The sequence below is a fragment of the Zonotrichia leucophrys genome, chromosome 20, assembly GCF_028769735.1.
Source record: "Zonotrichia leucophrys gambelii isolate GWCS_2022_RI chromosome 20, RI_Zleu_2.0, whole genome shotgun sequence".
In the NCBI taxonomy this organism is placed as follows: domain Eukaryota; kingdom Metazoa; phylum Chordata; class Aves; order Passeriformes; family Passerellidae; genus Zonotrichia; species Zonotrichia leucophrys.
In genome coordinates, this window is record NC_088189.1 from 2833444 (window position 1) to 2846697 (window position 13254).

General features: G+C 47.1%; 1 protein-coding gene across 3 annotated transcripts in view; it reads right to left on the minus strand.

The window, feature by feature from the left end:
- Window positions 1–6128: 6128 nt before the first annotated feature.
- The window catches only part of PMEPA1 (prostate transmembrane protein, androgen induced 1), a 39576-nt gene continuing 32450 nt past the window's right edge, over window positions 6129–13254 (minus strand). For 2 of the 3 annotated variants that reach the window (XM_064729713.1, XM_064729711.1), the window contains 3 exons: window positions 12861–13015; window positions 6909–6962; window positions 6129–6821 (listed from right to left, as the gene is read on the minus strand). In XM_064729713.1, the coding sequence (XP_064585783.1) occupies window positions 6258–6821; window positions 6909–6962; window positions 12861–13015 (773 nt within the window). In that variant the 3' untranslated portion in view covers window positions 6129–6257. The remainder of the gene's footprint in view (window positions 6822–6908; window positions 6963–12860; window positions 13016–13254) is intronic. The other variant, XM_064729712.1, reaches the window with a different exon arrangement.

Consider the following 13254-nt stretch of genomic DNA (forward strand, 5'->3'; position numbering starts at 1 on the left):
CCTTTTGGAAAATGTGGTTTCAGCTGAGTTCTCTTTTTCTGTGGGAAGATGTTGGTTTCAGCTGTGACTCCAAAAATGTAATTTCGAAACAGCAATTCAAACCAAACCCTGCCCTGTCCCTGCCTCACCATGCCTGGGGCAAGGTGGATGTATTCCACTTGGATATTTGTGATCCTGGGGTTGGGGCAGGGGCATTGCCTGCTCTCAGCAATTTTGTGTTTTGCTGTTTCTTTGGGCATGAGATGGGAAGGAGGGTTTGGAGCTGCTCAAGCCAGCGCTGGGGTCACAGCATTGGCACAGCCTTAAAATCATCTGACTTCCTACCACAGGGAAAGTGTTGCAGCCAAGGCCAGCTGCTTTCCAGCACTGTGTCAGCCCGGGCTGTCCCTCCAGCAGCAATGCACAGGGGACACAGGAATCCCACAAACCAACCCCAGCCAGGAGGTGAGCGGCTCGGTTCCAGAATCGGAGCCACAGGGGTGGGTTTGGGGTTCTCCTCCCTGGGCTGCAACCAAGCTGCTTTCATTCCTTACCAGGGACATTCTCCCAGCTGACCATCAGCCTGGGGCTGTGTTGCAAATAACTGCACAGGCAGAGCATCCAGCATCCCGCTGAAAGCCACAGGAGCTCCTCGTGCCCAAAGCAAAGCCAAGTGTTCACCACTTGCCCATCCAAAGCAGCTGGAGGAGATGCTTGTCAAAGCCAGGGGCCACTTTTTACTTTTTAACCACTTTTAACGCTGCTGCCAGCTGAAATAAAGGTTTGTGACCAGCCAGAGAGGAGAGCTGGGGAGACCAAGGGCTTGGGCAGAGCTGGCAGCAAACCCCGGGGATTAATGACTACACATCCCTTAGCCCCAGGTCTGGGTGAATCTACAGGACATCCATCCATCCTTCAGACACACAAAAGAAAACCCCCTGCAAACAGTCAAGTTTTCAATCGCTTTAATGTGATCACTGCAATCTGACCACAGTTTCAGAAAGAAAAAAAAAAAAAAAAGAAGTCACACAAATTCTCTGTGCTTAGGATTTGAGTCAATCTGTGCAGCTCTCGTTGACTGACGTTATTCAAGTTAAGACCTTCTGACCATCAGTGACGCTCTCGGCTGGAAGGCAGGACCAGGAGGGTTGGACAGAGTGTGCAAAGCAGGAATGCTTCTTCTGGGCTTGGAGCTGTGCCACCTGCCCTGCTCCAAGGGAAACAGCTTTCCATGCACCTGCTCTGCTCCAAAGGGAAGAGCTGTACGTGCACACACACACACAGGGAGCATGCAAATGCACCAGGAACCAGCTCCAGCTCCAGGGGTGGCAATGCAGAGCTGGGGCCGTGCTTCAGAACCAGGGGAACCCACACAAATATCCAAAACTGAGCACATTCATTTTCCAACATTCCAGAAGATAATAGGAAAACTGAAATTACATTGTGTTGACAAACCCTGATTTTTTTTTCTTTTTTTTTCTTTTTTTTTTTTTGGGTAACAAAGCAAAAGGTGAAGGCAAATTTTCCAAAGTATTGTAAAATTTATTGTATAAGTATTGCAGCTTTTAGAATGACATATAATTGCCACTATTGGTTACTGGTACACAAGAAGCGTTTACAACAGATTTTTGTAAATTGGCATCAGAGTACATATTCATACTAAAACAGCAAAATATAGATAAGTACTGCATTGCATGTGCTGTCAATAGTTTACATAAGTTTAAATTGAACAGAACTCAGGATACAGGACTGCCTATAACAAACTCCAAAGCCAACACAATGCAACTGGAAGTTTAAGAAAATATTAATACAATGAAATGTGTCTATAAGGCAGGCAAATTAGGACTTTAATGTTGTCCTTCATGAGCTTCTATAGTACAGCAAAAATTTGAAGCGCAGTTTCTGGAAAACTTCTTTTTGTTTTTATTTGTAGCTTTGTGTTGTACACAGAATATCTCTGAGCAGTTCAGAGACAGAAGAGATTAAAATTCATTCTGTTCTGGCCTAGCACTGTTAATGCTACACATCTGATTCAGTCTTTTCCCAATCCTTAGGAAAAACATTGGGCTTTGATTTCTTTATTTTTTAATATAGCAGTTAGTGCAATTTTATAATTCAATACATATATAAAAGGGTGATTCTCCAGAAAGCAATTGGATTTCCTTAGACCCCACTTAAGACAGAATGAATTTTGTAACACTTATGGAAACAACACGCTGGATTAGTAAAGCTGAGTCTTCAAACCGGTGTAACCAAGGGTTGTGAAGGGAACTCGTGTTTGACCAGAGTCAGCCCCAAGTGAAACCCATCCTTCCACCCCACCAGAATCCACAAAGCCACGTTCCCACTCCAGGCCAGTGAGGTTTGGGGGCACTTTAGGGATGCTGTTTGCTGTACTGTAAGCTAAGAAACTCTGTAAGATCAACAACCCCTTTTAAAGCTAACGCGACTTAAAACTCCGAGCAAAAAGGCAGGCTAGGACATGAGGTTGCTAAGCATTAGCAATGCTTTGATTCTTCTGCATTTCTTTAAAAATAAATCACTTTTAAGGGGCCTGAATCTCTGTGCTGGCAGCTGCAGGACACTCTAGCACCGCTCTCCACTGAGCTGCACCAAGGCCAGAGGAACATCAGCAAGGGTGTGCAAAGCAAACTCCCTGCCTTGGTGGCAATTCAGGACATGGGAATGGGGAAGAAATGGACCCCGAGGCAAAAAGTAACATTAAATAGTAGTAATAATAATAATAACAACAATAACAACAACAATAATAATAATAAAAAAAAAGAACAGACCATTATTTCTAAACACCCATTCAGAACTTGGAGTCGATCTGGGCCCCAGATCTGGTATCTGCACTTGAAATACACAATTCTCAGGACTGCAAAGAGAGGGATGGACAGAAGAAAGAAAAGATAACAGCTGAGCCCTGCTGAGGAGCAGCACCCACTGCCTGGGACCTGGGGCTCTCCCCACTGGAGCTGCAGCAGACAGGGAAAGGTGGCAGCTTGGGGTTTGTGCATGCATGGGCTGAAAGGCATCATTTGCAACAGAAATTTGGTGTCGATGAGCCACCCCATTTCACACTCATTAAGCTCCCCAAACTAGAGAAAGAGGTAAGTGAAACTGGATCCAGGAACTCAACAAACTGATCACTCAAGCGCAGAGCTTGGGGTGACACTAGACAAATAAAAGCTCACACTGGGAGAGGACTGGGGAGGGAGGGGAAAAAAATAGGAGGAAAAGAGAATTGGTTGAAATTTTGAGGACTTTCAAGCATGAGAGCTGGGTTCAATTGCACTGCATCTTCAGACCCTCTCCCACTACCCCTCTGTGCCTATCCAGCCCCTGCCCACTTCCCTGACTCTTCCACGGGGTTTGGTGGCCAGGTGACACCCTGTGACAAGACAATCTCATTTCTTAACAACCTCTGGTCCCCACACCACCTCTTTACTCACTGCTCAGTTTTAAACATGTGATGCATATTCCACCCAAAATCTGCTGAGGTAACCGTATTTTTTTAATAGCAAACAAAACTAGTTCAGATCACTGAACAACACCCCCCTCCCTCCCCCAAAAAAACAAAACAAAAAAACAAACACACCCAACCCCAACAACACTATTCACGCATTTTGGCTCAAGAGGGCAGTAGATATTATATTTCGCTTTCTCTTTTGGTTGGTATCTCAGTTACAATATCCACCACAGATTCCTACCTCCCCGGGTAGGATAATGTGCATAAAACGTGTTCAAGTTCCCTAAGAACAGTCGGAGCAGAGCAGCGGCCAAGGGAGCAGCAGGTGTGGCCAGGCACAGGGAGCTGCTCCGCAAAAAAGGGACTGGAAAAGTGAATGCAAGGTCCAAAGGAGCAAGAGACCAGACGCTGGTTACTTGTACTGCTAACGATGATTCTGTGTCCCCTCTCTAATAAGGGAGGGTTACTGTTTGTTTAATAAGGCACTAAATAGACATGTTACATAAAGGAAAGATACATTTTAAAAACTCGTACAAATTCACCAGTTTTGTACCTTTCATGACACACTAGATTTATTCCTTTGCATTACTTTATTTTTTGTGGCTTTTTTTTCTTTTTTTTTTCCTTTTTTTTTTTAGGTCATCAAAATTTAGGTTAAGTGACTGTAAAACTATGAAGATTTCAAGAGCTGTGGAAAAGCAGTTTGAAGTATTGAGAAGGTACAGGACTATTTCTAGGCAGAAATAAAAAAAAAGCAAAAAGCAAAAAAATAATGATCAAACTTCAAGTTCAGCTATTCATCATCTTCTTTAAAATATATATAAATATTGTTCAAATGGTCAGAACTTCAAAACCGTTCTCATGGTTATGGTTTTTTTTTTCTTTTTCAAGTAATAAAAAAGTTGCTTAAAAACAATAGTTATTGCCTTTATATCTTTCATTTATGTCACTCTACTAGATAGCATCCTGCAGGAAATCAAATCACACCCCCTTGTAAAATCCTCGCTCTCTGTGGCTCCCTACCGACCCTTCCTCGCGCTCGGAGACGGGACCCCAGCGGGATCTTTCCCTTTTGCCTTCTCCCCTCGCTCTCTCAGGTTCCCCACTCACTCACTCAGTCACCTACCAATTCACCACGAGGTGAGGCCCCTACCAGACACCGAGGTGACAGAAAATGTAAACAAGAGCAGAGCAAGACAAAGCGCTTCCAAACCGAGAGAAATTACCCGCGCGCAACGCCCGGCGGCGGGAGGGCAGCGGGACCTGGGGGAGGATGTCCCAGAAGAGGTAAGGGGGGGTTGTTTCTAAAGCCTTAAGCGTTATTTTTGTAGCCTTTAATTAATACAACACAGGAGCAGATTCATTTCCATCTACTGTACCTGGTGCCTCTTTAGCTGGATAACAAATGTCAAAAATAGCGACAACCAGGGACGGCGGCGCCGCGGGACACGGCTGCGCCCCTTCATCCCAAACTGAGGTTTGGGAGGTTGAAACAAAATGAAAATGATGTTCACCACCAGCACCACACTTTCCACCTCGTCCTTTCAACGAGACATTTAAACCCAGCTGAAGGGCAGCCAGTGGGTGCGTTACCAGTTCCTCACATCGACTTCCACAACCACCGCTTTGGCTCCAAACAGGGCCCTTCAGTTGAACATGGAAAGAAATAAACCAAAAAACACTTTTGTTCCTTCAGACACAGAAGTTTATTCTCAACCCCCACCACCCTCCCCTCCAAAAAGTTAGAGGTTGTCAAAAAAAAAAAAAAAAAAAAAAAGAAAAAAAAAAGAAAAAAATCAAGTAATTTTTGCCTGCTTCAGTCATTCCTGACTGCGGGAAGCAGGGAGTTTTCATTTTACCTTGTTACTCCAATAATCCTACCGGATGACAGACAGACACACACCAACTCCTCTTGCTTTGTAGGGAATGTATAAAAGCCGTGGCTGTCGGCGGCCACGCGCAGGGACTCTGGAAATTAAGGATTTGCATAAGCTGCAGTCTCGCTCACCGCTCCTCCCAGGGCTGGCATCTCCACTCCAGCGATCCTCCTCCCCTTCCAGCTACTTTGTTCTTCACTTCCACATAGATCCCTTAACAGGTTCATGGTAGACATGATAGAGGCTTTGACCAACACAAGCACTGACATATTTATATTAAAAAATAGTGCAAAATTTCAACATTTATATAAATAACTCTAAACCCCTGCTTTTGATTTTTTTTTGTTTTTTGTTTTTTTACAATGTAATACATGCTTTTTGAGTTGGCACTCAAAAAATTGCCATTTTTCTTCTAGTTCAGAAAACAACTTTTTTTTTTGAATAGGCCTCTTCTAATACAAAAATACTCCTGCTCCTTACACATACACTTTCTCTTATTTTTAATATATATTTATATATTTATATTGCAGATCTTTAAACAAAATGGTTTTTGTGCAAATATTTTGTTTTTAAAGATAAGTGAAATAATCAAACAAAAAAAAAAAGCATTCACACACAGCCCAACTAGAAACAAACAAAAAAAAAAAAGACTACAGTTGAATTTTTTTTTCCTTTTTAAACGTCTAGACACAGCTCAATAAAGAAATGTTTTTGCAAGCTTGGTAGGCTTGTGCATTCAGACCAGACATAACAAGTAAATATTTATACACGGAGAGATGGGGAAGGGCTTCTTTTTTTTTTTCTTTGCTCATCTTCCTCAACTCTCTCTCTCTCTCCTTTTTCTTTTAACGAGAAGTGCAGAGTGTTTCATTTACTTTCTTGCCTTTTTTTTTTCACTTTTCCTTTTTTTTTCTTTTTTTTTTTTTTTTTTAAAAGGGGTGCCCTTTTTGTTTCTCTTTCTCTTTGTTCCACGCCGTCGTCGTCGTCGTCGTTGTGCTCTCAAGGCCATTGATCTGTGAGGGATGGAGTCTGCTGCCCTCCAAGATGGGGGCCATGCCGCTGTTGTTCTGCTGGTGCTGGTAGAAGGTGGAGCCGGGGTAGTGGCCGATCACCTCGCTGTAGGTGGGCGGCGGCCCCTCCATCCTGCCGCTGCTGCCGTAGCAGGTGGCGCTGATGCCAGAGTTACTGCTGGGGGGGCACGGCCCCCCGAACACGGAGTTATCTATCAAGTCACTGTCGAAGATGGTTCTGTTTGGGGGCGCGCGCACGGACTCCCTGTTGAGCTCCATCTGCTGCTCGGGGTCGCGCAGCTGCAGCGTGCAGGGTCCCTGGTAGGGCGGCGGCTCCTCGCCGTCCGACAGCGAGATGGTGGGCGGCAGGTCGATCTCGTGCTGCAGGTACGGGTACGTGGGCTGGAACCGGTTGAAGCGGTCCCTCTGCAGGAAGGAGGGCACTGCCAGGCGCTCGCTGGGCCGCGGGGTGTAGATCTGCTGCTGGAAGGGACAGGACAGGAGAGGAGAGGGGTGAGAGGCGGGAGGTGCTGGCGCACAGCGGGACAGCGGGACGGGTAGCGCTCTCACCTCGCTTATGCCGGTCCCCGACACGGTGCTTTCCGAAGGCCACAGGCTTCCCTCCTGCGTGGGAAAGGAGAGAGAGGCCAGGGTGAGCGATGCCAGGGGCGTAAGCTCCTGCTGCAAACAGGAGTCACGTAGAGGACACTGCCACCAACGCGTTCCTGCCTTCCCACACCAACCCCAACCAGCATCTCCAACTACCATCATGTGTGCTGGGCATTGTGTGGGTGAGCGATGCCAGGGGTGTAAGCTCCTGCTGCCAACAGTCACGTAGAGGACACTGCCACCAATGTGTTCCTGCCCTCCTGCACCAACTCCGACCAGCATGTCCAACTATGATCGTGTGTGCTGGGCATTGTGTGGGTGAGTGATGCCAGGGGTGTAAGCTCCTGCTGCCAACAGGCTGTGCCAGGTGTCACCTGGAGAAAACACTGCCACCAATGTGTTCCTGCCCTCCTGCACCAACTCCAACCAGCATCTCCAACTGCGATCGTGTGTGCTGGGCATCGTGTGGGTACCTGCTCCAGTGTCACCACATGGCCACTGAAAACACCCCTTCCGAGCAGAACTTCCCTCCCCTTGCACCTCCATCTCCATTTAATGGATGGTTTGCAGAATGAATGATGAGAACAGCACTACCAAACAGCCCTCTCCCATGTGCAGACTTCCCCCCTGCCACCCCCACACCCCCAGCACGGTTCTTTCCCTGGTTCAAACATGCCAGAGGAGTATTTTTCAATTTGTGATCCATGAGCCGTGGGTGATTCACAAGACATCAAAAAATGCTCCATGAAATAATGACAAGATTAAAAAAAAAAAAAAAAAAACCCAAGAAAAAAACCAAACCAAAAAAAACTCCCTCACACCCACATTCTGATGCTCACAACCACGGACATCATGGGAAAATAAAGATAATAACTGAATAACCAAATGTTAAGACTAATTTTGATTTGGCTAAAAAAAAAAAGAAAAAAACTCTGTAGCAACAGGATGGTTTCAGAGTATTTTTTCCAAAGAGTAAGTGGTCCTTGACTTAAATAGACTGAGGGAATGCAGTGCAGAGGCTTTCTTACACTGCAAGCATCGCCCTGATCCTGAGATCCAAACCTCAGTGCCAACAACCCCAGGCAGGGTGAAGCCACAATTTCCCCCAAACTCTGAGACTAGTTTACAATTCATGATCAAAACAAACAAACAAAGGTTCCTCCCATCTGCTGGTGATACTCTGAGCATGCACACTTCACCCCAGACTTTTTTGCCTTAGGAACTGCAATATTTAAATATTGCTAATATTCACATATAGCAACATCCCTCTGGCAGGCAGAGCTGGAGGAAAACAGCCAGAAGGCTTGTAATTATAACTTGGAACTTCCCAGCTCCTTGCAGGTGAATCTCCAGTTCTGGCACTAGTAAGCCAGGCACAGGCAGAAGTATTTAGCACCAGTGGAAAAAAAAATGCCAAGGGAAAAAGAAACCCCATTTTTCCTTTTAAGTGTTGCACTGAGAGGCTGGTCTGAGGAAACCACACACCTTCCTCCTATGAGAACTCCTATTTCTCTACCTGCCCCAAACACAGCACCAGCACCACATTAAAATCTCCAGAGAAATCACCCATTATATACCCCACCCTCCCGTTTTCTCATTTTTCCCCAATGCTGGAATGTATTTTTTCCTTTGGCATAGGACGGGGTGTCAGGTACAGAGTGAATCCATCAGGTTCTGGGCTTTGAAGCTGAGCTCTGCACACAAACCTCGAGGCAGGGCTGGTGCCAGTGTAAGGAAATCAGCGATTTAAATGGAAATGAGACTGCCCAGAGCCTTCCCCCTTCTCCAAGGGGTTTTGAGGAGCCCCTTGAGGAGCAGAGGTGAATGCCACAATGCCAGCAGCTCCCTGGCCACAGCTGGGCAATGTGCTGGCTGAGCTGCAGCCCCATGGCCCTTCCTGAGCAGGACAACCCTGTTTCACTGCAGACCTCGGCACTCCACCATGCAATTGTTTACACAGGCATGGGCTGTTTAGTCTGGTCCATTTTACACGGATTTCTTGCCTGCAGGGAGAGTCTGCAGTCGATCTCCCCCAGCAGCCAAATGATCCAAGAGGAACTGCATGTGCCACAGGACAAATCCTCACCTCCAACTGACACCAAAGGGCCCGGGGAGGATTTCCAGAGCCACCACAGGCGCTGCCAGCCTGTCACCTCATCCCAAAGGACACCACAGCAGTGGGCAGGAGCGGGAAGCACTCCCAAAATTGTGTTTACTTTGCCGTGCCCCCGTGGCAGACTTCCTGAGCAGCGAGTACCCCGCTGCCTTCTGCTAGATGTTTTATATTTAACTTGGCAGTGGGCAGCGCCATGGCAATATCCCATCTGCTCCCCCCTTTCCCGGGAGTGATGTCAGCCAGCTCCCACGAGGGTGGCTGCTGAGATTCCTGGTGCTTCCCAGCCCTGGCAGGGGATGGGCAGGGCTGCTCCACCCCAAACATGCCCTACCCCGAGTGCCCAGGCAGCCACAGCCTCACCAAGATGCTGCCCATGTGTTTGGAACCAAAGCTCTGGCTCACACACAGTCATCTGTTTGTACAGATGAGGTCCAGGAATGATGCCCTGGGCAACACGTGGATGCAAGAGTAGCAGAAAGAGCATTAAATGGGATGAGCAGAGAGAGGAGGAGCAGACAGGAGCCCCATTTTCTGCAGCCATTATTAACCACCTCTCTCAGGACTCCTGTGCCCATGGGTGATCCACCACAGGCACCCAGCGCTCCCCAAAACCAACCTCTGCCTCACACACTACCATGAACCCATCTGGGGAGCAGCTCAGCTCCCCTAAAAACTCCATGGCAGAATTAAAAGTGCTGGAAATCAGTAGTCAGAGGAAGGCAAAGCCTCAGGACAGGATACATCCCTGCTTTTAGCCTTTACTTTGGCCCTGGGATGGCTCCACAGCCCCAATGAACCAAGCACAACTGCAGGAGCAACATCACTGCAGATCCTCAGCCTCTCCTCACCCACCTCTGATTTTCAGAATATTTAGGACTTGAATCCATCTCAACAGTGAACAGCCTAGAAAGCCACAGGTTTCTGAAATGAAAGGTGAGATTCTGCTGTCTTGGGAGCAACACAGCTGTAAAAGCCTCGTCAAGTATTGCAGGACTTGCTGCAGAACCTAAAATTACTTTAAAATGTCTTTTTAGACATCAATCTTCAACTTTTTTTAGAACTACTTGTTTTAGTGATGTCAGAGAATTTTCTCTGTAAAGCTGCATGGTGCAGATTAAGTCTCTGAGCCTTCAGGAAGACTCATTTTCTATTTTGGGGGACACAAAGGTACTGTTTCTTGGGGGAGTGGGATACCACTGTCACAAAGGTGCAGAGAAAGTGCCATTTTAAAAGGAAAAAAAAGTTATCAGTAGCATTTCTTAAATATTCTTAGTTCTGGAAAATCAAAGGTGCTTGTCATGAGGAGACAAGAGTTTAAGTACAGCAAGAACAGTGATGGAGAAACGCATGAAGCAATACAAAAACTGCTTGCCAGTGAGAGCCGCATTAAAAAACCCTTTAGGGAAATTAATTTCTCCTTCAGCTGTAATTTTTGAGCTGCAGCAACAAAAAAAGGACAACTCCAGCAGCCCCAGCAGCACCCTGACCATGGGATGAACTGCTTTAATATTTCAGCAGATGAAAAGCGCGAATGCAGCTCCAGTGCCCGTCTGCGGTCACGACACCAAAATGAAGTTTGGGATTTAAAAAGTTCAGTGCAAGTTTAATGGATTGCATCAAGCAGCATCCAGCCCAGCGTGGCCTCTGCCTGCCAGGCTCCAGCCCTCCTTCAGACTGTTTTCCACTGACAGACACCAAAGGTGCTGCCTTTCAGGTGATTATTATGCCGGATCCCCTGTAATGAGCTTCCCACTCCAGCAGGGCTGCACACACAGCATGGACGGGGCAGGAGATGGGGAACAACCATAAAGATGGGAAAAATGTAAAATAACCCCAAAATTATACATTCCTATTTCTCTCCTTAGCTCCAAAAAAGGTTTTGAAAACTCCACATCCTCACTGGGGTTGAGCAGATGCACAGAGGTCAAACACTGCTGGAAAGCCATTTAATCACTGATGTGTCTGAAGGCTGGATAAGTAACAGGGCTGAGCCAAAAAATGGCTAAAAATTTTGGCTTGGTAAAATTTAAAAGAAAAAGACAATAAAGGGGGAAAAGGAATTGTTTTTTAAAGAGTCGATTTTTCATTCAATCTGAAATTTTTGGTGATTTTCTCTTTTCTTTCTGTGTTACCCTTCTGAACTCTTTTTAAAGAAAATAAAAATGCCGGCCACTTAAGAACACAGAAATGACTGTATTAAAATAAAGAGGGCTTGAGCTGAACTTTGAAAATACAAAATGACGCATTTGGCATGGTGCAGGTAAAACATTCTGGACATGATAATACAGTGAAAGAATCTGAACATGGGCAAACAATGTTTCTGCTATTTTTAATAACTCATGTGCTCGGATGCCCACACCCTGCTGCTGCTGGCAGCGGGTGCACGGGACCGTACGAGGAACACAAGATTTCCGGGTGGAGCTGGGATGTGTGTGGGGAGCTGGGCTCTGAGCCCCAAAGCAGGAGGTGCCTGAGCCATCTCCACCCTCACACCAGCTGCTTTAACGTGGGATCAGCATCCCGTGGGATCAGGCATTCCCAGCACTCCATCCCACTGCAGCAGGAACAGAGCCTGAGCTGGGATCACAGCCCAGCGCTCACAGCCCACACAACAAGGGGTTAATGGGGCTGGGGTTGGCACAGCTCTCCTTCCCACGGGGCATCCCCCTCAAAAAGCAGCCAAGAAGGGACAAGAAGGGACCTCTGTCTGCAGTGTGTGGTGTGTGACAAAACAGCAGCTACGAGGGACAGCCCCGGGCAGCCTGCAACTGCACTGAAGGATGGCTTAGTGAGAGATCTTAGATATCCCTCTCAAAAAAAAAAATAATAGAAGAAAGAAAATGGAAAAATAGAAGAAAGGACCCCTGAGCAATCTCTGTATTCAATCTTTTTCCTGCAGCAAGTATGGATTTGATTCAGGGGGCACAGCCCCACACAGAGCAGCACACAGCACCAGTGGTGTGTCCAGCCTGCAGAGGAGGGGGCAGGCAGCAGTGACCTTGAGGGAGCCCCATTTAAAGGGTTCTAAGACCCTTCAGGGTGAATGCTAAAAAAGAGAATATCTGTACAAGACATCCCTGCACTGAAGACAAAGCCGGGGAGGCACAAGTGAACAGTACATGCTCCCCTCCAAGAAAATGTGATGTCTTTTCTCTATACATCCTTCTAAGTCTCTCTGAGCCACTACATTTGAGGAAACTGCAGAAACCAACATCTGCCTTGAGGCTGCTGAGGCTTCCCCTCAATTCCCTGTCAGAGGTACAATTCACACATTTCTCCTCAGGCTTTTATGGAGCTGGGAGCCTGGGTTAAGAGAGCCTCTCGCACATCCCCTTGGAGAGATCTCTGCTGGTCTGGCTGACAAGTGATTTCTGCCCTTTCCACCACAGTAATGGCTGCAGCACTGGTGAAAACTGGAGCAAATTAATGTTACTCACGATTTCCTGCTCTCTGCAGGGCAGCCAAGGAAGTTTTTATACAGACGCTTGAGACAACTGGAGCCAAAGGACTGGGTAGTTTGGGACTGCTAAACCAAGGCAGATGAACCCCAACCAGCTGGGGGTGGTGGTTTCAGGAGCAGAACATGCCAAGAACATCCCTGTGCAGTCCCTTCACTAATGCAAAATCCAAATTGCAAAGCTCAGGGCAAAGGCAGAGGCTATGGTTGTCCATACACACAGCATCCTAAAGAGCCAGAGGCACCCCAAAAATGCCCCTTCACCCCCATAACAGAGACAGATGATGCCAAGGCCCAACACAACCTGGCCTGTGTGGCTGAGGAGCAGGGTGTGACTTACTGAGGAGAGGTTCTCGTCGCGCCGCCTGCCCTGGCTGTGCCGGCTGATGAAGGAGCGCGCAGAGAGCTTGTAGTGGTTCAGCAGGCACGTGATCACCACCACCATCACCATCATCACCACCACGATTATGATTATCTGTACAAACTCCAGCTCCGCTGCAAGAGAGACAGACAGATTTGAGCCATCAGGAACAGCAGCAGGTAATGAGCACAACAACAACTGAAGTGGCTGAGACAACACTGGCAGCGCTGCACCCTTCCTGCCACAGCTTCACACGTGGGCTCTGTGTGCCCTGAGCCCACAAAAACCTCATCCATTCACTTTTTCAGTGTCACAGAAGACTCTCCAGGAGGGATCTTTGCAGACAATCTACACTGCAGAGTGTTTCCCAGCT